The sequence below is a fragment of the Dromiciops gliroides genome, chromosome 2, assembly GCF_019393635.1.
Source record: "Dromiciops gliroides isolate mDroGli1 chromosome 2, mDroGli1.pri, whole genome shotgun sequence".
NCBI lineage: Eukaryota > Metazoa > Chordata > Mammalia > Microbiotheria > Microbiotheriidae > Dromiciops > Dromiciops gliroides.
The window spans coordinates 310,202,914-310,226,938 of NC_057862.1; the positions used below are offsets into that span (position 1 = coordinate 310,202,914).

General features: G+C 41.6%; 1 protein-coding gene across 9 annotated transcripts in view; it reads left to right on the forward strand.

The window, feature by feature from the left end:
- The window catches only part of LOC122740066 (protocadherin gamma-C4), a 249,367-nt gene that overhangs the window by 76,705 nt on the left and 148,637 nt on the right, over positions 1 to 24,025 (forward strand). Inside the window, exon 1 of one of the 9 annotated variants that reach the window (XM_043981855.1) lies at positions 1,953 to 4,485. The exons of 5 other annotated variants lie outside the window; for them this stretch is intronic. In XM_043981855.1, the coding sequence (XP_043837790.1) occupies positions 2,038 to 4,485 (2,448 nt within the window). In that variant the 5' untranslated portion in view covers positions 1,953 to 2,037. Of the gene's footprint in view, positions 1 to 1,952; positions 4,486 to 7,115; positions 9,703 to 13,989; positions 16,560 to 20,186; positions 22,620 to 24,025 lie in introns of those variants that run through there. 3 more of the 9 variants (XM_043981861.1, XM_043981864.1, XM_043981872.1) reach the window with 3 other exon arrangements.

Consider the following 24,025-nt stretch of genomic DNA (forward strand, 5'->3'; position numbering starts at 1 on the left):
ATTTTTAGTGGGGGTTTTGGTTAAATTTTGAGGTGTGTAACATTGCTGAATTTCCTCTATGTTTTTGTTGAATTAGAGGGAGGTGCAAAAAGTAGAGCTCTTTTATCCTCTTTTATAATATTTTTAGTATAAACTTTCCTTTTTAAATCTTGTCTGTGTTATTAAATGTTGACTTGGGAGATTTGCCTGGATGAAACTCCAGTTTCTGTGAGCAGGTATAATTTGTTCTGATTCACTTTATTTGAAGGCTTTTTGTCTCTTTGAACCCATGAAATAGGTTATCTTTGAGCTGGTGTTAGATATTTAAGAAACAACTCAATACATTTTTATGTCTTACACTTTCTGGAAGAACCATCACTCTATTCCCAATTGATGAGTTGTGTTTTTATTTCTCCCATTGGAGGGTCAGTCTATTTAAATATGAAGAGATGCATTACCTGATTTCCTTTAAATTATAAAACTTTGGCCACAGAAACTCTCAAAGACTCAAAACTAAAAGAAATCTCAGAGTTGTATTTCTATTTCTACCATCTGAGCATCAGACTAGATAAATAGCAAGAAATTCTTTTAGCCTCCAGGAACTCCCAGAGACCAGTAATTAAAAGAAAAGTCTAATCCTTGAAATATAGAAAATCATTTCCATGTTAGATTGCTTTGTCATGATAGACAGTATTGGTTTTGATTTCTTTTTTTTCTAAAAACAATATTATTTTTTGTCAATTCTATAGTGTAGAACACAGGTTACTCTAATTTGTGGCATCATGAACTTCCTGCTCCAGTTTGTTATAGCTATTCTGTAAACTTGCTTGAAGTCAGCTGAAGTGCAGTAGAAGGCTCAGGGAATGAAATCATCATCAGACTGGGGCCCTGGTGATTGGACACTAATAACAGTAGTAGTAGTAGTAGTAGTAGTAGTAGTAGTAGTAGTAGTAGTAGTAGTAGTAGTAGTAGTAGTAGTAGTAGTGGTGGTGGTGGTGGTGGTGGTGGTGGTGGTAGCAGCAGCAGCAGTAGCAGTAAAAGTAGTAGTAGTAGTAGTACTAGGAGGAGCAGAAGTAATAATAGTAGTAGCAGTAGTAGTAGTAGCAGCAGCAGCAGCAGTAGTAATGGGTTTTTATATAGCACATTAAGGTTTGCAAAGTACTTCATAGCCATGATCTCATTTGAGCTTCAAAAATCTTTGGTTGTAGCCAATTCTAATTTATGGCCTGTTTCCACATCTACATCTTTCATATTTCTGAATAATGCTGTTTGGGGGAACACTAGAGAATGTAGCATCTCACGATATTGAACTACAAAGCTACAATTATGTAATTTATTTAAACCCTGGTTATATTTAAGGAAGAAATGAAAAAGTTAATGCATAATCCAAAAGTTAACTTATTATCAAGTTCGAACTAGTACCACGTCATGGGAAAGGTTATTGTGTAGATAATAAACAAAGGTCGACATACAGACAAATGCGAGTGTTGCTAGACCTCTGGATAAATAGTCACAAATACAATGAGTCAGTGTTCTATGGAGAGAAGGGGAACACAATCAACAAAAAAGAATACTTTATGTTTTAAAAAATGTATAAAGACATCCCATAGGTGAGCTACAATTTATTTTATCTAATATGTAATGAAAGTGACAGTAACAGAAGCTACAAGAAAAACTTAATAAACATTGGCAGTATAAAAATTATATCTCTACCAAATTCAATCTTTTGTATGATCCTATGAAGCTATGATTCAAGATACCTCCAATTCCATGAATTTATAGAATTTCTTTCTTTGTAACAACATCTCTTATAGTACATTCTAACTATTGTTTGTTAGAAGGGATGCAATAATTGATTTAGACTCTGGGCGCCGCTGTTCACCAGTCAGGAAGAGAAATGTTGGGAGAGAGCTAACCTAATTCTTCCGGGTCCTAGTGCACAAACCCACTCGCTGCAGGATAGGGAGAAACTCAGCCCCCTAATCTTGCACGCTCCAGAATTAGGCTCTGGACACTGACACCAGGAAAACAGAGGTGCCACCACAAACACCAAGGAGTATGTTTGTAAGAGAAGCGATAGTCATTGGGCAAAAACACAGAGATGGCAGAAAGCGAATCCTGCTTTGTTATCTCCTGGGGCTTCTGTGGTACACCGTGACCGCCCAAATCCACTACTCGATTCCCGAGGAGATGGAGAAGGGCTCTTTCGTGGGTAACATCGCTAAGGACCTGGGACTGGAACTGCAGGAATTGTCTGAGCGCGGGACCCGCATTGTCTCCAGAGGTAAGAAGCAGCATTTCGTTCTCAGTGTCAGGAGCGGCAGCTTACTAACTGCAGACAGAATAGACAGGGAAGAGCTCTGCTCACAGAGCGCCCGGTGCCTGCTGAATTTTAATGTTCTGGTTGAGGATAAATTGAAAATTTATTCAGTGGAGGTGGAGATAACAGACATTAATGATAACGCCCCTCGCTTTCGGGAAGAAGATTTAGAACTAAAAATCAGTGAAACCACAGTCCTGGGAACCCATTTTATTCTAGAAAGTGCTTATGATCCGGATGTAGGAGTGAATTCCCTCCAGGGCTATAAGCTGAGCCCCAACCATCACTTTTCTCTCCTTGTGCAAAACGGAGCTGATGGGACAAAGTACCCAGAACTGGTACTGGACCGAGCACTGGATCGGGAGGAGGAGTCTATGCTCCACGTAGTTCTCTCGGCCTGGGATGGAGGAGAGCCAGTCCTCTCTGGTACTGTTCAAATCCTAGTGACTGTCCTAGATGTAAATGACAACGCTCCAGTTTTTACTCAGCCTGTGTATACCATCAATGTTCCTGAGAATGTACCCCAGGGGACAGTACTGCTCACAGTGAATGCCACTGATGCAGATGAAGGAAGCAACTCCCAAGTAAGATATGTTCTAGTGAATATACCAGGGAAGACCTCAAAAATATTCCAACTGAATTCTGTGACAGGAGAATTATCAACTTTACAAAATCTAGATTATGAAGATGTGGAATTCTATATGATGGAAGCAGAGGCTCAGGATGGCCTCGGTTTCTGGGGCAGAGCTAAAATTCAAGTCACAGTCTTGGACGTCAATGACAATGCCCCAGAAGTGACTATCACCTCGGTCACCAGCTCAATCCCTGAAAATGCTCCCCCTGGGACTGTGATTGCTCTGTTCCACGTGCATGATCGAGACTCTGGTGAAAATGGTCGAGTCCTGTGTTCCATGGCAGGCGATCTGCCTTTTAAATTAGAAAAGAAGGTGGACAACTACCATTCCCTGGTGACTGACAGGGCTCTGGACAGGGAGCAGGTGTCTGAGTACAACATCACCGTGAGAGCAGAAGACTTTGGGAGCCCAGCTCTGTCTACAGACACTCACATCCTGTTGCACGTGGCAGACATCAATGACAACCCACCGACTTTCAGCCAGTCAGCCTACTCTGCCTACATCCGGGAGAACAACCCCAGAGGAGCTTCCATCTACTCCTTGACTGCCCACGACCCAGACAGTGAGCAGAATGCCTTAGTCACCTACTCCATCGAGGACAGTACCCTCTCCTTGGAGGCACCACCACTGTCATCCATTGTCTCCATCAACTCAGAGACTGGCACCCTCTATGCTCTGAGCTCCTTTGACTATGAGCAGTTCCGGGAATGTCAGCTGAGAGTGACAGCCAGGGACTCTGGGGACCCTCCCCTCAGCAGCAACGTGTCCCTGACTCTGTTCGTCCTGGATGAGAATGACAACGCCCCGGAAATCCTGTACCCCGCCTTCCCCACGGATGGCTCCAGTGGAGTGGAGCTGGCCCCACGCTCTGCTGAGCCAGGCTACCTGGTGACCAAGGTGGTGGCCGTGGATGCAGACTCTGGCCAGAATGCCTGGCTGTCCTACCGCCTGCTCAAGGCCACAGAGCCCGGCCTCTTCTCCGTGGGCCTGCACTCGGGGGAGATCAGGACGGTCAGGACGTTCCTGGACAAAGATGCCCTCAAGCAGAATCTCATCGTGGCAGTGACAGATAATGGCGAGCCCCCTCTCTCTGCCACTGTCAGTGTCACTGTGGCAGTGGCTGACAGCATCCCAGACATCCTCTCTGACCTCAGCAGCCAGGCCTCCCCAGAGACCCAGGATGACTCTCTCCTCACCTTTTACCTGGTCATAGCAGTGGCGGTGGTCTCCTGCTTGTTCTTTGCCTTCCTTGTCCTTCTGCTGGCTCTCAGGCTGAGAAGGTGGTGGATGCTGCAAGTTGTGCAGTCTGCGGGTGCCCCTGTCGGGGGAGTGCCCTCCTCCCAGTTTCTGGGAATAGATGGAGTGAGAGCTTTCCTTCAGACCTATTCGCATGAGGTTTCTCTCACCACGGATTCTCGGAAGAGTCACTTGATCTTTCCTCAGCCCAACTATGCAGACACCCTGATCAGTCAGCAGAGCTGTGAGCAAAAAGAGCCTCCATTACCTACTCAGTCTTTACTTCAAGGAAAAGATGAACAAGCATTTTTCCAGGTAAACTTTACTCTGTAAAATAGAATTACAAATTAATTCCCGGCGACTCATGTTATTACTTTTCTGTCTCTACTAGAGAGGTCTACTGCATTTTCTAGTTGTTCTACATATGAATTTATGGTCTTAGAAGAATTTAACTCCAATAAAAGCATTATTAATACCATCAAATATAGCACTTGATACTACAGAGATCATTCAGGTAACACCCCCAAATTATCTGAGAATGGAAAGTAATACCCAAGTAAGTAATATAATTTACCCAGTATCTAAGTAGTACCTAAAGCATATTAACTCTCTTTTAGGAAATACTACACCATGCTCAGATCCATAACCATTTTTGCCATTCAGATTTTAATAGATTACAGATTCAGATAGCCAGACTCCCCTTGGATTTTTATATATTTATGTGTATGTCCACACACCAAAACACACATATATTCATGTGTTCGTACATTCATATACATATATATGATACTACAAATAAGAGGGATTTTCAAATCAATACAATGTAAAGGTTTGTTGTAGTAGGCAAAATGTAAAGCCATAAAACCTCTATTAAAGTCGGTGAAATGCATGGATTTTCTTGTCTTTTACATTTAAAATTTTTTTTCTGGATTTCGAGGTGTGTGGATTCCATATATATATGTATGTATATATGTAAATATATATACATACATACATATATATATATAATATTATTGGATGAGAGTGAGGTGTGAGAAAAAGAATTAAGTTGTTTTATTCTCTTTCATAGTATTTTTTGCATAACCTTTCCTGTATCTTTATGAGTATGTTACTAAATGTTGACTTGGGAGATTTGCTTGGGTGAGCCCCTACTTTTTGTTCAAAGGCATAATTTTGATCAGATTCACTATATTTGAAGATTTTCTGGATCCTTGAGCCCAATAATACATTATTTTTTGAAGAGGAATTGGAAATTTAAGTAATAACTCAAGACATTTTCATGCCTTACACTTTTTTAAGGGACCATGACTCTGCTCTCATATCATGAGTTGTATTTCTATTTCTGCCATATGAAGGCCAGCCTAGATAAATATGTAGATATTAATTTCCTTAGAAATGTCAAATCCTTGAAATACTGAAGAACATTTCCATGTTCAGTTGCTTTGTCATGAGAGTCAACAAAGGATTACTTTAAATTATTTGGTGGCATCATGAACTTTGCACTTCATTGGTTCAGAGTCACTGGATAATTCCAAGATTATGGTTGTCCAGTGAATGAGAATAGGCTTCTAACCATCGAATGGCCAGAATCAAACAAAGCAGGCTACAGACAGGTGTCAGGACTTAATCAGAAGGTTTAATTTCAAAGTGAGGGAAATGGCTTGCAAGCAAGGAGAGGATAGAGGCACCGGTGCTGGGGCCCTCGGAATTTATACCAATGGCTACCCAGTGAGCCATAGCACTGAAAATGGGAGGTAACAGAAATGTGACAAGTTTGATTCATAGCAGGACTTCATGACTTGAACAGGGGTACATTTTTTAGCTTGTCCAGTACTTCTCCACAATCAGAGAACAACTAGTGTTGGTCAAAGCAGTACAATAATTATGTGATTTTGCTAGAGGGTGAGATCATCCAGGGGGTGAGTGCAAAGATCAGGGCAATGCTTACTTGCTGGGCCTTAGCTTTGGAAAAAAGGGAGGCTCCTAATATTTGGTCACATTCCTCATGTTTTGTACTATTTTGTTGGGGAGAACATTGAAAAATGGTAGAAATTAACTTTAGTTGTGCCACATCTAAAGAACTGAAAGGCTACAGTTATATAGCACATTTAATCCATGATAATACTTAGAAAGTTAATACATAATTGAAAAGTAAATAATCTATTGTCTTAGACAAATTAGTACCAAGTCAAAATGTAGTCTGAAATCCAAATTTAAACTACTTTAAGGTACCACTTCACACCTATCCAACTGTCTAATGTGACAAAAAAAGAGAATGATAAATGTTGGAGAAGATGTGGGAAAATTGGAACTCTAATGCACTTTTGGTGAAGTTGTGAACTGATCCAACTGTTCTGGAAAGCAATTTGGAAGAATAGTATATAGAAATACATGTATGTATGCATGTATGTATGTTTATACACACTGAGAAACCAAGAAATAAATATATGGCTAGACATGTGGATAAATATGAACAAATACACTGCAATTAAGAGTGTCAATAGATTTACTGTCTTATGGTGTGAAAAGTATAGAATGAAGAGAAAATAATCTTTCCTATTCTATAGAACATATACATAATAATCTGTGTGAGTTATAATTTCTAAAGTCAGAGTAACTGAAGGTATAGATTACAGAAACTGATAATGAAAACATTCTAAAGTTTGGAATTTCTAAAAATATTTTAACACTATTAGCCTAAATGGAATTTTATGAGATTGCACAGAATTACCAACCAACAATAAAAACATGATTCTATGAAGCTATGACCTCACAAAACTCCAATTCAGTTTCTTTCTTAATGACATTTCATACATTATACCATTCTAAAGTCTCAGATTGAGTGCAATAATTGATTTCGCCTCTGGGCGCCGCTGTCCACCAGTCAGCTAGAGAAATTCAGGGCGAGGAACAGCCTAATCTTTCCGGGTACTAGGGCACAAAGCTCCCAGAGAACAAAGTCACGTCCTTCAGGATGAACAAAAATTAAGCTCGCTAACCCTACATGCTCCAGCTTCTGGACACATACTACTGGGGGAAACAAAATCCAAGTGCTAACCCACATTCGGCTGCAAAATAAAGGGAGCCTTTCTAAAGGAAGCAATGGTCGCTGAGAAAAACCACAGAGGCTGCATTCAGCGACTTTTGCATTGTTTTCTTCTGGGGACTTTGTGGGAGATCAGCTTTGCTCAGATACGCTACACGGTTCCCGAGGAGATGGAAAAGGGGTCTTTCGTGGGCGACCTCGCCAAGGACTTGGGGCTGGAGCCGAGAGAACTGTCGGAGAGAGGGGCTCGCATTGTCTCCAGAGGTAAGCAGCAGCATTTCGCTCTCAATGTCAGAACCGGCAGCTTAGTCACAGCCGACAGAATAGACAGGGAAGAACTCTGCGCCCAGAGCGCCCAATGCCGGCTGAATTTCAATGTACTGGTTGGGGATAAATTGAAAATTTATTCAGTAGAGGTGGAGATAACCGACATTAATGATAACGCCCCTCACTTTTTAGCAGAGGAGCTAGAACTAAAAATCAGTGAAACCACAGCTGTGGGAACCCAGCATCCCCTGGAACGGGCATATGACCAGGATGTGGGAGTAAATTCTCTCCAGGGCTATGAACTGAGCCCCAACCATCACTTCTCTCTGAGAGTGCAAAAGGGAGAGGATGGGGTGAAGTACCCAGAGTTGGTGCTAGAGCAGGCCCTGGACAGGGAGAAGGACCCAACTCTCCATCTTGTGCTCACAGCACGGGATGGGGGAGAACCAGTCCGTTCTGGCACTGCTCGAATCCTGGTGACTGTCCTGGATGCAAATGACAATGCCCCAGTGTTTACTCAGCCAGTGTATACCATCAATGTTCCTGAGAATGTACCCCAGGGGACAGTACTGCTCACAGTGAATGCCACTGATGCAGATGAAGGAATCAATTCGCAGGTAAGATACTTTCAAGTGAAAATACCTGGCAAGACATCGCAAATATTCCAACTGAATTCTGTGACTGGAGAATTATCAACCTTACAAAATCTTGATTATGAAGATGCAGAATTCTATGTAATAGAATTGGAGGCTCAGGATGGCCTTGGCCTCAAAGGCAGAGCTAAGATTCATGTCTCAGTTTTGGATGTGAATGACAATGCCCCGGAAGTGACTATCACCTCTGTCACCAGCTCAATCCCCGAGAATGCTCCCCCTGGGACTGTGATTGCTCTGTTCCACGTGCATGATCGAGACTCTGGTGAAAATGGTCGAGTCCTGTGTTCCATGGCAGGCGATCTGCCTTTTAAATTAGAAAAGAAGGTGGACAACTACCATTCCCTGGTGACTGACAGGGCTCTGGACAGGGAGCAGGTGTCTGAGTACAACATCACCGTGAGAGCAGAAGACTTTGGGAGCCCAGCTCTGTCTACAGACACTCACATCCTGTTGCACGTGGCAGACATCAATGACAACCCACCGACTTTCAGCCAGTCAGCCTACTCTGCCCACATCCGGGAGAACAACCCCAGAGGAGCTTCCATCTACTCCTTGACTGCCCACGACCCAGACAGTGAGCAGAATGCCTTAGTCACCTACTCCATCGAGGACAGTACCCTCTCCTTGGAGGCACCACCACTGTCATCCATTGTCTCCATCAACTCAGAGACTGGCACCCTCTATGCTCTGAGCTCCTTTGACTATGAGCAGTTCCGGGAATGTCAGCTGAGAGTGACAGCCAGGGACTCTGGGGACCCTCCCCTCAGCAGCAACGTGTCCCTGACTCTGTTCGTCCTGGATGAGAATGACAACGCCCCGGAAATCCTGTACCCCGCCTTCCCCACGGATGGCTCCAGTGGAGTGGAGCTGGCCCCACGCTCTGCTGAGCCAGGCTACCTGGTGACCAAGGTGGTGGCCGTGGATGCAGACTCTGGCCAGAATGCCTGGCTGTCCTACCGCCTGCTCAAGGCCACAGAGCCCGGCCTCTTCTCCGTGGGCCTGCACTCGGGGGAGATCAGGACGGTCAGGACGTTCCTGGACAAAGATGCCCTCAAGCAGAATCTCATCGTGGCAGTGACAGATAATGGCGAGCCCCCTCTCTCTGCCACTGTCAGTGTCACTGTGGCAGTGGCTGACAGCATCCCAGACATCCTCTCTGACCTCAGCAGCCAGGCCTCCCCAGAGACCCAGGATGACTCTCTCCTCACCTTTTACCTGGTCATAGCAGTGGCGGTGGTCTCCTGCTTGTTCTTTGCCTTCCTTGTCCTTCTGCTGGCTCTCAGGCTGAGAAGGTGGTGGATGCTGCAAGTTGTGCAGTCTGCGGGTGCCCCTGTCGGGGGAGTGCCCTCCTCCCAGTTTCTGGGAATAGATGGAGTGAGAGCTTTCCTTCAGACCTATTCGCATGAGGTTTCTCTCACCACGGATTCTCGGAAGAGTCACTTGATCTTTCCTCAGCCCAACTATGCAGACACCCTGATCAGCCAGCAGAGCTGTGAGCAAAAGGAGTCTCCATTACCTATTCAGTCTTTACTTCAAGGAAAAAATGAACAAGCATTTTTCCAGGTAACCTTTATTGTGTAGAAGAGAATTACAAATTAATTCCCGGCGACTCATGTTATTATTTTTATGTCTCTATTGTTCACTACAGATGTCTATTGTGTTTTCTAATTTTTCTACTTTTGAATTTATGGTCTTAGAAGGATTTAACTCCTGTAAAAGTATTATTAACATCATATAATATAGAACTTGAAGATACTATGGACCTCATCCAGGCAACACCCCAAGTTTCAGGGAATGGTAGCTAATACCCAGAAAGATGGAATAATTTACCTGAAGTCATAGTAGTGACTAAGCCGAGTTAGCTCTATTTTAGGAACTGTTCCACTGAGCTGAGATCTATAACACTTTCTGATATTTAAATTTTAATAGATTGTGCATTCAGAGAGAAAAACTCCCCTTGAATTTTTACATATTTATGTATATGTCCATACACACATTTATAAACATACTTTTGTATGTATGTATGTGCAAAGCTGCTGTTAACGTGGGTTTTCCAATCACTGCAGTTTAAATGTTTTTTGTAGTAGCTACAATATAAAGACATAAAACTTCCACTTATTTAAAATAGGTGAAAGAAGTAGGTTGTCTTATCACTTTACTGGGTTGGTTTGTTTGTTTTTTGCTGGATTTTAAGGTGTCTAGTGTGGCTTGATTTCCTGTATATGTTTGTTGGATGAGAGGGATGTGTGAGAAGTAGAGTTATGCTCCTTTATTCTCTTTAATAATATTTTCAGTATAATCTTTCCTGTTAAGGCTTTATAAATGTCGGTGTTATTAAATGTTGACTTGGGAGATTTGCAGGGGTGAAACTCCAATTGTTCACAGGCAAAATTTAGTTCTGATTCTCTTTATTTGAAGACTTTCTGGATCCTTGAGCCCAGTAATAGATTATTTTTATAGTATTTTATTTGAATTTTTCCAGTTACATGTAATGATAGTTTTCAACATTCATTTTTGTAAAATTTATCGTTCCACGTTTTTCTCCCTTCCTCCCTTCTGTACCCCCTCCCGAAGTCAGCAAGCAATCTGATAGAGGTTTTCCATTACAATTATCTTAAACATATTTCCATATTAGTCTTGTAAGAGAAGAATCAGGACAAAAGGGGCAAAAACACACACAAAAAGAAACAACAAGAACAAAAAGGCAACAACAAAAATGAAAATAGTATGCTTCAATCAGCATTCAGATTCCTCAATTGAGAAATGGTCAAACGATATGAACAGGCAGTTTTCAGATGATTAAATTAGAACTACAGTCATATGAAAAAATATTCCCATTAACTACTGATAAGAAAAATCCATATTTAAACTACTCTAAGGTACCACTTCACACCTATCCAACTGTCTAATATGACAAAAAAAAAGAGAATGATAAATGTTGGAGAAGATGTGGGAAAATTGGAACTCTAATGCACTGTTGGTGAAGCTGTGAACTGATCCAACTATTCTGGAAAGCAATTTGGAACCATGTATAAAAGGCTTTAAAACTGTGCATACCCTTTGACCCAGCTATACAACTCCTAGATCTGTATCCCCAAAAGATTACAGAAAAGGGAAAGGGACCCATATGTACAAAAATATGTATAGCTGTTCTTTTTGTGGTAGAAAAGCTTTGGATATTGAGGGAATGCCCATCAATTGGGGAATGGCTGAACAAATTGTGGTATATAAATGTAATGGAACACTATTGCGCTGTAAGAAATGATAAGAAGGTGGATTTCAGAAAAACCTGGAATTACATGAATTGATGCTGAGTGAAATGAGCAGAACCAAGAGAACATTGCACACAGTATCAACAACATTATGTAATGATCACCTGTGATGGACTTGGCTCTTCTCTCAGCAATGCAATGATTCAAGACAATGACAAAAAACTTATGGTGGAAAATGTTCTCCACATTCAGAAAAACAACTATGGAGTCTGAATGAAGACCGAAGTATACTATTTTTGCTTTTGTTGTTGCTTTTTTGTTATTGTTCTTGTTTATTTTTTCTTGCATTTTTCCTTTTGTTCTGATTAATGTGGAAATATGTTTAGCATGATTGTAACGTATTACCTATATCAAATTGCTTACTGGCTTTGGGAAGCTAGAGGGAAGGCAGTGTGGGAGAAAAATTTGGAACTCAACAATAGTTTTACATGTAATTTAGAAAAATTAAAATAAATATATATTTTAAAAATTAGCATTCAGACTCCATAGTTCTTTTTCTGCATGTGGAGAGCATTTTCTATCACGAGTCTTTTGGCATTGTCTTGAATCATTGTTTTGCTGATAAGAGCGAAGTCTATCACAATTTATCATCACTATCAATTGGTCATCACACAATGTTGTTGAAACTGTGTACAATGTCCTCTTGGTTCTGCTTATTTCTCTCAGCATCGATTCATATAAATCTTTCCAGGTTTTTATGAAATATGCCTGCTCATCCTTTCTTACATTACAATATTATTCCACTGTATCCATATACCACAATTTGTTTAGCCATTCCCCAAATGATAGGCATCCCCATAATCTCTAATTCTTTGCCACCACAAAATGAGCAGCTATACACATGTACATGTGGGTCATTTTCCGTTTTGGGTATCTTTTGGGGATGTAGACCTAATAGTGGTGTTCCCGGGTTAAAGGGTATGCACAGTTTTATAGTCATTTGGGCAAGGTTCCAAATTATTCTCCAGAATGGTTGGATCGGTTCACAACTTCACCAACAATGCGTTAATGTTACAATTTTCCAACATTTATTGTTTTCCTTTCTTGTCATATTAGCCAACCTGATAGGTGTGAGGTGGTACATCAGAGTTGTTTTATTTTGCATTTCTCTAATCAGTGTTGATTGAGAACATTTTTTCATGTGACTGTAGATAGTCTTAATTTCATCATCTGAAAACTGCCTGTTTATATCCTTTGATAATTTCTCAATTGGGGAATAACTTGGAACACATTATTTTTTGAAGAGTAATTGTACATTTAAATAATAATTCAACACATATTCATGCCTAACACTTTCTCAAGAGACAATCATTTCTGGGCGCTGCTAGTTGGCGAAGTGGATGAAGCACCCGCCCTGGATTCAGGAGGACCTGAGTTCAAATCTGACCTCAGACACATGACATTAGCTGTGTGACCCTGGGCAAGTCACGTTACCCTCACTGCCCCGCAGAAAGAGAGAGATAGACAGAGAATCATTCTATCTCCCATGGGACAAATTGCGTTTCTATTTCTGCCATGTAAGGACCAGCCTAGATAAATATGAAGAGATTGATTTCCTTAAGATATTGCAAAATAATTCCATGTTCAATTGCTTTGCCATTATAGTCAATAAGCTTTTGAATACTTTCTCATTTCTAAAAACACTATTACATTTTAATTGGTCAACGACACTAAAGAATAGAGATTATGTTAAATTCTAGTTCATAGTGAACTTCATACACCAGATGATTAGAACCAATGAATAATTACAAGGTTACAGTCATCATGTTTAGTACTTTTTTCGGGGGAGAACATTGAAAAATGTTGGCAATTTATATAGCTTGTGCGATCTCTATAAAACTGCAAGGCTGCGATTGTAGGAGGCATTCAATTCCTGATTTACTGAGAAAATAAATAGACAATTCAAAAGTTATAATCTATTGTTGTGGACAAATTATTACCATGTGAAATTGTAGCTTGAAGAATAGATAATATACATGTATATATACTTATCTATACATATATACACATATACATCATCAGACATAGAAATAAGTGTATGTGTAAACATATGGATAAGTATGCCCAGGTACACAGAGATTAGAAGGGTCAATAGATTTACTGATTAAGGTCTGAAAGGTACATAATAAACAGAAAATCTTTGTTGTTCTATAGAACATATACATTTTAATCTGTGTGGCTTATAATTTGTTTAGCCTAAGTAATCAAAGATAAATATTATGAAACCTGACAATAAAAACATTCTAAAGATTGGCATTTTTAAAATGATATTTTAACACTATGAGGCTAAATGGAATTTTACGAGATTACACGGAAGGTCCCACCAACTTTAAAACTATGATTCTATGAAGCTATGACCACAGGTAACTCCAACTCTCTGACTTCAATTTTTTTTTTCTTAATGACATTTTATACCTTTTACCAGTCTAAACATTCAGCGTCTCAGAACAAATGCAATAATTGATTTAGCCTCTGGTCGCCGCTGTCCACCAATCAGCTAGAGAAATTCTGGGCAAGGACCAGCCTAATCTATCCGGGTGCTAGGGAACAAAGCTCTGGGAAATCAAACTCACATGCTCCGGGATGCAAAGAAATTAAGCCCCATAACATTACACGCTCCAAACTTCGGTTCTGGACACATACTACAGGGGAAATAGAGAATCCAAGAACTAACCCAGATTCAGCTACAGAATAAGGAAAACATTTCTAAAGGAAAGAATGGTCGCTGAACAAAACCACAGAGGGTGCAGAAAGCGAGTCTTGCTTTATTTTCTCCTGGTGACACTGTGGGATATCAGCGCCACTCAGATACGTTACTCGGTTCCCGAGGAGATGGAAAAGGGATCTTTCGTGGGAGACATCGCGAAGGATTTGGGGCTGGAGCCGCGGGAACTGTCGGAGAAAGGGGCTCGCATTGTCTCCAAAGGTAAGAAGCAGCATTTCGCTCTCAATGTCAGAACCGGCAGCTTAGTCACTGTGGACAGAATAGACAGGGAAGAACTCTGCGCTCAGAGTACCCAGTGCCTGTTGTATTCTAATGTTCTGGTTGGGGATAAATTGAAAATATATTCAGTGGAAGTGGAGATAACCGACATTAATGATAACGCCCCTCGCTTTCGGGAAGAGGAGCTAGAAATAAAAATCAGTGAATTCACAGCTGTGGGAACCCAGCATCTTCTGGAAAGTGCTTATGACCAGGATGTGGGAGTGAATTCTCTCCAGGGATATGAGCTGAGCCCTAATCATCACTTCTCCCTGCGAGTGCAAAGGGGAGGGGATGGGGTGGAGTATCCAGAGCTGGTACTAGAGCAGGCCCTAGACCGGGAGAAAGAACATAATCTCCATCTTGTGCTCACAGCACGGGATGGAGGAGAACCGGTCCGTACTGGCACTATTCGAATCCTAGTGACTGTCTTGGATGCAAATGACAATGCCCCAGTGTTTACTCAGCCTGTGTATACCGTCAGTGTTCCTGAGAATGTATCCCAGGGGACAGTACTGCTCACAGTGAATGCCACTGATGCAGATGAAGGAATCAATTCGCAGGTAAGATACTTTCGATTGAAAAGACCGGGGGAAACCTCTCAAATATTCCAACTGAATTCTGTGACTGGAGAATTATCAACCTTACAAAATCTTGATTATGAAGATGCAGAATTCTATGTAATAGAATTGGAGGCTCAGGATGGTCTTGGCCTCCGAAGCAGAGCTAAAATTCACGTCATAATCTTGGACGTCAATGACAATGCCCCAGAAGTGACTATCACCTCTGTCACCAGCTCAATCCCTGAGAATGCTCCCCCTGGGACTGTGATTGCTCTGTTCCACGTGCATGATCGAGACTCTGGTGAAAATGGTCGAGTCCTGTGTTCCATGGCAGGCGATCTGCCTTTTAAATTAGAAAAGAAGGTGGACAACTACCATTCCCTGGTGACTGACAGGGCTCTGGACAGGGAGCAGGTGTCTGAGTACAACATCACCGTGAGAGCAGAAGACTTTGGGAGCCCAGCTCTGTCTACAGACACTCACATCCTGTTGCACGTGGCAGACATCAATGACAACCCACCGACTTTCAGCCAGTCAGCCTACTCTGCCTACATCCGGGAGAACAACCCCAGGGGAGCTTCCATCTACTCCTTGACTGCCCACGACCCAGACAGTGAGCAGAATGCCTTAGTCACCTACTCCATCGAGGACAGTACCCTCTCCTTGGAGGCACCACCACTGTCATCCATTGTCTCCATCAACTCAGAGACTGGCACCCTCTATGCTCTGAGCTCCTTTGACTATGAGCAGTTCCGGGAATGTCAGCTGAGAGTGACAGCCAGGGACTCTGGGGACCCTCCCCTCAGCAGCAACGTGTCCCTGACTCTGTTCGTCCTGGATGAGAATGACAACGCCCCGGAAATCCTGTACCCCGCCTTCCCCACGGATGGCTCCAGTGGAGTGGAGCTGGCCCCACGCTCTGCTGAGCCAGGCTACCTGGTGACCAAGGTGGTGGCCGTGGATGCAGACTCTGGCCAGAATGCCTGGCTGTCCTACCGCCTGCTCAAGGCCACAGAGCCCGGCCTCTTCTCCGTGGGCCTGCACTCGGGGGAGATCAGGACGGTCAGGACGTTCCTGGACAAAGATGCCCTCAAGCAGAATCTCATCGTGGCAGTGACAGATAATGGCGAGCCCCCTCTCTCTGCCACTGTCAGTGTCACTGTGGCAGTGGCTGACAGCATCCCAGACATCCTCTCTGACCTCAGCAGCCAGGCCTCCCCAGAGACCCAGGATGACTCTCTCCTCACCTTTTACCTGGTCATAGCAGTGGCGGTGGTCTCCTGCTTGTTCTTTGCCTTCCTTGTCCTTCTGCTGGCTCTCAGGCTGAGAAGGTGGTGGATGCTGCAAGTTGTGCAGTCTGCGGGTGCCCCTGTCGGGGGAGTGCCCTCCTCCCAGTTTCTGGGAATAGATGGAGTGAGAGCTTTCCTTCAGACCTATTCGCATGAGGTTTCTCTCACCACGGATTCTCGGAAGAGTCACTTGATCTTTCCTCAGCCCAACTATGCAGACACCCTGATCAGCCAGCAGAGCTGTGAAAAAAGGGAACCTCTATTAACATCAGAAAATGTTGGTATAAATAAGGATCAATCGGCTTCTTTTCAGGTGGGTTCTTCTTAATAGCCTTAATAATAACCTCCAAAGCCTTACAGTTTTATTTCACTTCTCTTTAATATATGAAACCAATTGTCATTTGTTTTCTGTATTCTATTAACAAATTTCACCTTCTTAGAATAATTTCAATTGAAAGAATAGGGATCTCGTATATGGAACTCCATAGTGAAGAAACTATCTGTATTCCATTGCAAGTAGGGGCAAATTATATGCCCTTCACCGCCTTTGAGACTTGCCTTTAGAATTGAAATGAAAAATGATTTGCCCAGAGTCACATAGGCATTAAGTCAGAGGTAGCCCTTGAATCCAGGTGTTAGTGACTTCGATTGTGTCTCTATGTCCACTACTGCCCTGAAATGACTATAAATGTTTAATAAAATTAGAATTTCCTGATGGTTTGCAATTGCTCTACATCTCTTTGCCTTTTCTTAAGCACTCAGTGTGCACACTGGGTTTCTACTTGTCAAGAATTTTCAGGGTAGGTTGTGAGATGATGCACTAACCTGAAATTTGATTATCACGTTATTCATTCTCCATAAAAGCTTTTGTGAAAAGTTTGTAAATTAACACAATGCCTAAGAAATGTGATGTAAAATACTAGTAGTTGTATAATCACAAAAGGTAACATTCCTTATTTCACTGTCTCCACTCTGTAATTTTTGCGTGTCATTCAAAGTTCTTTAAGTTATCTATTAGTCTTTTAAACAATATCTAGTACAAGGGGCAGCTAGGTGTCTCAATGGATAAAGCACTGGCCCTGGAATCAGCAGGACCTGAGTTCAAAAGCGGCCTCAGACACTTAACACTTACTAGCTGTGTGACCCTGGGCAAGTCACTTAACCCCAATTGCCTCACCCCCCCAAAAAAAAATCTAGTACGAATTTACTGATTTGTAAGATAGGCAAATGAACAAATACTCCAAAAATCCTGAAAAATTCATTTTCTCTACTACTGCTGACACAAACTAAACATCATATAACCTTTTCAACTCCACTTCTACTTATTCAACTAAACTACTTAATTGGCTAAAAGAATAGAACTTTCAAAGGTGGATTTTAGTAGAGAAATTTTTGAAGTACATAATTTTCAAAATTACGCTTGCTTTTCAGGTGGAGGGAGAGGTGTTAGTGATGGAGGAGGAGGTTGATCTGAGGATGGAGGAGGCTCAATAGTTTTCATAAGCTTCTTATTATCCTCTTCCTTGTAACAGCTTTGACAATGGGTTAAATATGTAGTCAATATGTAGTTTTCTAGTAATACATATGTAGTATACTTGTGTACATAGTTTATGCACATACTCTATATAAATACATACTTTACATAGTATACATAGTCAAATATATTCGGGTCCTCAATCTCCATTGATGTAAAGAACAAGTGAGATCATCTATGTAAAGCACTTTGCAAAAGTCAAAAGTTCTATACAATTCAGCTGTTATACGTACTAACACTTTTCATATTTCCATATTATTTTACTAAGTGATGATGCCTGTTTAATGGAATTATTAAGTATATATTGGAACATAAATCCTGCTTTAGGATTTATGTCTTGTTTTTCAAATGTCAGTTATTAAGTCTTTCTTGAAGTATCTAGAATAAAAGGATTTTAGTTTCCTTTATAAAACACGTCAATTTAAGGGAATCATTGAGATCCTGAGAAGGTTAATGATTCTTTATTCCTCCAGTATCTTTGAAAGAGAAAGCCAGACTTTGGGTTTGTTTAGTTTTTTACTCCAGGCTTAGTAGTAATGTCATTTGCTGCTGAGTTTTTTTTTTTCATTTCATTTTATTTTATTTTGGGGCGGGGCAATGAGAGTTAAGTGACTTGCCCAGGGTCCCACAACTAGTAAGTGTCAAGTATCTGAGGCCAGATTTGAACTCAGGTCCTCCTGAATTCAGGGCCAGTGCTTAACCACTGTGCCACCTGCTGCTGACTTTTTTTTATAAGAAATTGCAAAGAAGGGCAGCTAGATGGCGCAGTGGATAGAGCACCGGCCCTGGAATCAGGAGTACCTGAGTTCAAATCCGGCCTCAGACACTTAACACTTAACTAGCTGTGTGACCCTGGGCAAGTCACTTAACCCCAATTGCCTCACTAAGAAAAAAAAAAAAAAAAAAAAAAAAAGAAATTGCAAAGAAACTTTCCATACTATAGTCATCAGAGGTAAAGTAAAATGATGTATTCTTAAGTGGTTTCTCTACTTCTTACCTCAAATTTACTTGGCTTATATCAGACGATCCCAAACTTATTTCTTTTTTTTAAGTCCCTAACTTTTTTTTTAATCATGGACTTTAATTCTTTTTTAAAAGACCACTAATAAATTTATTATGCTAATGATTTGTCCTTGCCTGTAAGAATATGGTAGAAATTCAGATGCAGCACGTTCCTGTGAGAGTGAAATGGGGTAAAAGATATGATTTTTTTAATTGTATATTTTAAAAAGATATGTAGACTGGTCACTTATAGAGAATAAAGGATAACAGGCCCAAGTCTTTCGTTGGTTCTGGTGTACTATTAAAAGTCATAAAGGAGGGGCGGCTAGATGGCGCAGTGGATAGAGCACCGGCCCTGGAGTCAGGAGTACCTGAGTTCAAATCCGGCCTCAGACACTTAACACTTACTAGCTGTGTTACCCTGGGCAAGTCACTTAACCCCAATTGCCTCACTAACAAAAAAAAAAGTCATAAAGGAAGATATATTCGCGATTGGATAACTACTCCTAAAGCCTTCTATTTCTGAAAGAATATAAACGTGAGTGACATAAAATGAGAAACTGTGATTAGATTGTCATTTACACCGTGGAAAAAAGTCCAAAAATCATTGAGATCATGCATACAGAGTAAATAGTAAGTAGACGAAGAATCTATTTTTCCAGATATGAGTATCGATTAATTAACTAATTAACACATTATCTAGAGTGAACTTTTCATAATAAAGAAAGCTAGTGAATTAGCTAATTGGCATAAAACTAGAGACATACAGAAATAAAGCAGAATACAACAACTGCAAGCTGGACTATGGGAATTTTGCAGAAACCCTGATTACTACCTTAAACGACTTTATGCCACCCCCACTGAGTTTACATAAATTCCTAATAAGAAAAAAAATTAACCTTTCTTAGAATTTTTGAAGCGGTATAAAATTAAACTAGAATTACATGAACAATAACAGAGTTTCATGGGTGAGTTGCCCTGCAATTTGCTCAAACTGTGTGGTAAATTCCATAATATTTGCGCGTTTTAAATTAAGTGAAACATTATCGAAAAGAATAGAAAACTGGACTTAGCCAAGGGTTTATCCTTGGGGTGGGGAGACCAACAGTATTTCATTCTTTGTATTATATAAAGTATGCTGAGATGGGTGAAGTTCTCAGCATGAGCCTCTGGGTGCCGCCGTCTACTTATGGCGCCTCCGAGCTAGGTTAGTGCTGTCTATAAACAGGCTGCAGAATAATTTCAGCAGTCATAGTGCGAACGCGATCGATCCCGTACACATTCGTTTCCAGAGCGCTGATCCTCAAGGATTCCTTGGAAACACATTCATAAAGATCCAGCAGCACTACGGTCTCTGGTGACTTGGGAGTGATTTGAAACACAGATTTTCGGGACCTTAGAAGCAGGAGAATTTGAGCGATGGAAAGGAGTTCGGAGAAGGGCTGGGCCCTGAGGCTGCAGGTACTGTTTCCCTTCTTGGTGTCTTTGTTCAATCTCGCGCTTTCCGAGCAGATACGTTACTCCATTCCAGAGGAAATGGAGAGAGGGTCAGTGCTGGGGAACCTCGCCAAAGATTTGGGGCTCGATATCCGGGACTTGCCGGCTCGGAAACTGCGGGTTAGTTCAGAGAATGAATACTTTACTGTGAGCTCAGAGAATGGAGAATTACTGGTGATCGGTAGAATAGACCGAGAGGAAGTATGCAGGGGCCAGTCCGAGTGTGCTCTGGAGTTTGAAACAGTGGCTGAAAATCCAATGAATATCTTCTTTGTAATTGTGACGATACAGGATATTAACGACAATCCACCACAATTCCTGAAAAACTATATTTACCTAGAAATCAGTGAAATAACACTTCCAGGAGTGAAATTTGCTCTTGCATCAGCACGAGATTCAGATGTAGGCATGAACTCCCTTAAAACATATCAGATCAGTCCCAACCCCTATTTCTCTCTATCAGTGAAGGAAAGACCAGATGGCAGTAAATACCCTCAATTGCTTTTGGAAAAATCCCTGGACCGAGAAATACAAAGTTCTCACCATTTGATCCTGATGGCTATAGACGGCGGGGAACCAGCCCAAAGTGGCACGGCTCAGATCTGGATCAATGTCACCGACGCCAATGATAATGCCCCAATCTTTAGCCAAGATGTCTACAGGGTCAGTCTTCGGGAGAACTTGCCCCCGGGGTCCTCAGTACTGCGTGTGACTGCCACTGACAAAGATGAGGGGGTCAATGCAGAAATAACCTTCTCCTTCCGAAACGAGGATACTAGTAGGCGACTGTTCTACCTTCACCCCAGTAGCGGCGAAATTACAACTAAAGAAATATTGGACTTTGAAGAAAAAAATAGATATATGATGGATGTCGAGGCTAAGGACGGAGGAGGTCACACAGCACACTGTAACGTTCAAATTGAAGTTCTCGATGAAAATGACAGTGTCCCGGAGGTGACCTTCATCTCACTCTCTGATCAAATTCCAGAGGACTCTTTGCCGGGAACTGTTATCGCACTCATTAAAACACATGACCGAGATTCCAAGGAAAATGGCCAGGTCTCATGCTATATCCAAGAAAATTTTCCTTTCAAGTTAGAGTCCTCTTCCAGAAATTACTACAAGCTGTTGACTGATGGGCTTCTGGACCGTGAGCAGACTCCGAAGTATAACATCACTTTGACAGCAATAGACAAGGGAAACCCCCCTCTATCCACCAGCAAAATTTTCACCTTGCACATAGCAGACGTTAACGACAACCCCCCAGTTTTCCTCCAACCTTCCTACGTTGCTTACATTTCTGAAAATAACCTTTCTGGTTCCTCCATCGCCAAGGTCTTGGCAGAGGACCCTGACCTTGAGCAGAATAGCCACGTGACCTACTCCATCGTGAGCAGTGACCTGGCCCCGCTCCTGCTGTCTTCCTACGTTTCTCTCAATGGACATAATGGGGACATCTTCGCACAGCGTTCATTCGACTATGAGCAGATCCATACTTTCGAACTAACACTGCAGGCCCAAGACTCTGGGTCACCTGCTCTGTCAGCTAACGTCAGCCTTCGAGTGTTCATAGTGGACTGCAATGACAATGCCCCAAACATCCTATACCCAGCTCTCACATCCGACAACTCAGCCCTTTTCGACATAGTCCCTAGACTAGCCGAGCCTGGTTACCTCGTCACCAAGGTAGTGGCAGTGGACGCTGACTCGGGACACAACGCCTGGCTAGCCTACCACGTTCTGCAGGCTACCGATCCAGGGCTCTTCAGTCTGGGGCTTCGAACAGGTGAAGTCAGAACAACCAGGGCTTTAGCTGATAAAGATGTAGCTCGACACCGACTTCTGGTCTCCGTGGAGGATGGTGGGCAGCCCCCATTGTCAGCCACTGTGGCTTTGCACCTGGTCTTTGCCGACAGCCTGCAGGAAGCATTACCTGAAATAAGGGAGGAACACACAGATATCCTGACCCCCCAGTCTAAGCTACAGTTTTACCTAGTAATAGCTTTGTCCCTAATCTCTGTATTGTTCCTTGTCACAGTGACACTTGCCATCACCTTTCGTCTTCGGAGATCTTGCAATCCTAACATGTTGAGCTGTGTCCATGTAGATATTTGCTCTAAGGTTAAACCTAATGTCCCCCCAAACTACACTGAAGGAACTTTACCATATTCTTACAATCTGTGTGTGGCCTCAGAAGCAGAAAAGATGGAATATGATTTTCTCAAACTTAATGGAGGAATGGCGCCTCCCCAGAATTTCCTCTTTAATGACGATTCTGAAGTCCTAAATAACAGTAATGGAGAACTCAAGGTCACATCTGATTTGGTTACTTCTTCTCACGTGAGTTTTTACAATTACTTTTTTTTCTATTTGCTTAGCGACTCCATTGTGCATTAGTTCTTAAACTTATCATATTTCTCTATATTGGGGGGGGGTTTCAACATTGTCTACCTCCTCTAATCAAACAGAACTTTTTTGTAAACAAATATTTATATTTGAAACATCTCGATTCTGGCTGGTGATGCCTTCTCAGTTTTGGACAAAGTAAAGAGCTTCTCTGATATTCAGTGACCTGCATTTTTATATTTGGCCATTCACATTTGCCATGAATTTAAGTTACTGGAATAGCCAAATGAGAAAAATACACTTTTCAACAAATAATTTTATGGTTTAAATTAAGTAAAAAGATACTGACAATCACTAGCTATCAAATTTGGGGGGTTTTTAAGTTTTAAAAATTGTTATCATGGGGCAGCTAGGTGGCGCAGTGGATAGAGCTCCAGCCCTGGAGTCAGGAGTACCTGAGTTCAAATCCGGCCTCAGACACTTAACACTTACTAGCTGTGTGGCCCTGGGCAAGTCACTTAACCCCAATTGCCTCACTAAAAAAAAATTGTTATCATACTCATCCTTTTAAAATATGCCCATTGTTTGAAAAACTTAGTTGTGGTTTAGAGTGCCAAAACGGTCTATGACTCAAAGTATTCAGTAAATAGTGATCATTAAATTACTGACACAAATGTATAAAGGTGAACTAGTTATTTGTGTTCTGGTCAAAGTTTATCTGAATTAAAGATAGGGATTAAAATATTAATGAAATGTGCCTTTATCTTAACTCAAAACTTCACACTGCAGGAATTCTGCATACTTGAATGTATTTTTCCAAACACAGATTTCCATGTGTAAAAACCCTTGTCTCATGCATACACAGGTTCAGAGTGCTTACTAATATAAGTTATGCAAAGACTGACAGATTTGGGAATTTTTTCAGTAGTTCAATATATTTCATTGATTAATGTAGAAGTATTGTTATTTGTTTCTACTGTAAGAGTGGAGTTGAAACTACCCCCAGCCCGTTCTATCTCTGATACTTTAATTAGGTATGAACACTTATGAATCAATCAATGAAAAGATCTTAGACAAAGTGTGAAAAGTCCTTGGAAGCTACTGAATTAAATGAAATGACACTGGAAAAGAACTCTGTTCCAATAGTCTGGGAAAATTTGGTCAGGAATAAAGCATAAATCACCAAAGAATAAATAAGGCAGAGAAACTAAGGAAAATTAAGCAAGTGTGGTTTTCCTGCACATCTCTAAGAAGTAATGGTCTTGGCAGAGTGGCAAAGCTTTAGCTTTGACCTTATTTAGGTCAACTTCCTCCCTTCTCTCCTCCTCCCCTTGACTGAAGGTCTTTGCACCTTCTAAAGGTGCAGTAAACAACATACCCAACCAGCTGGTGCCAGTGGC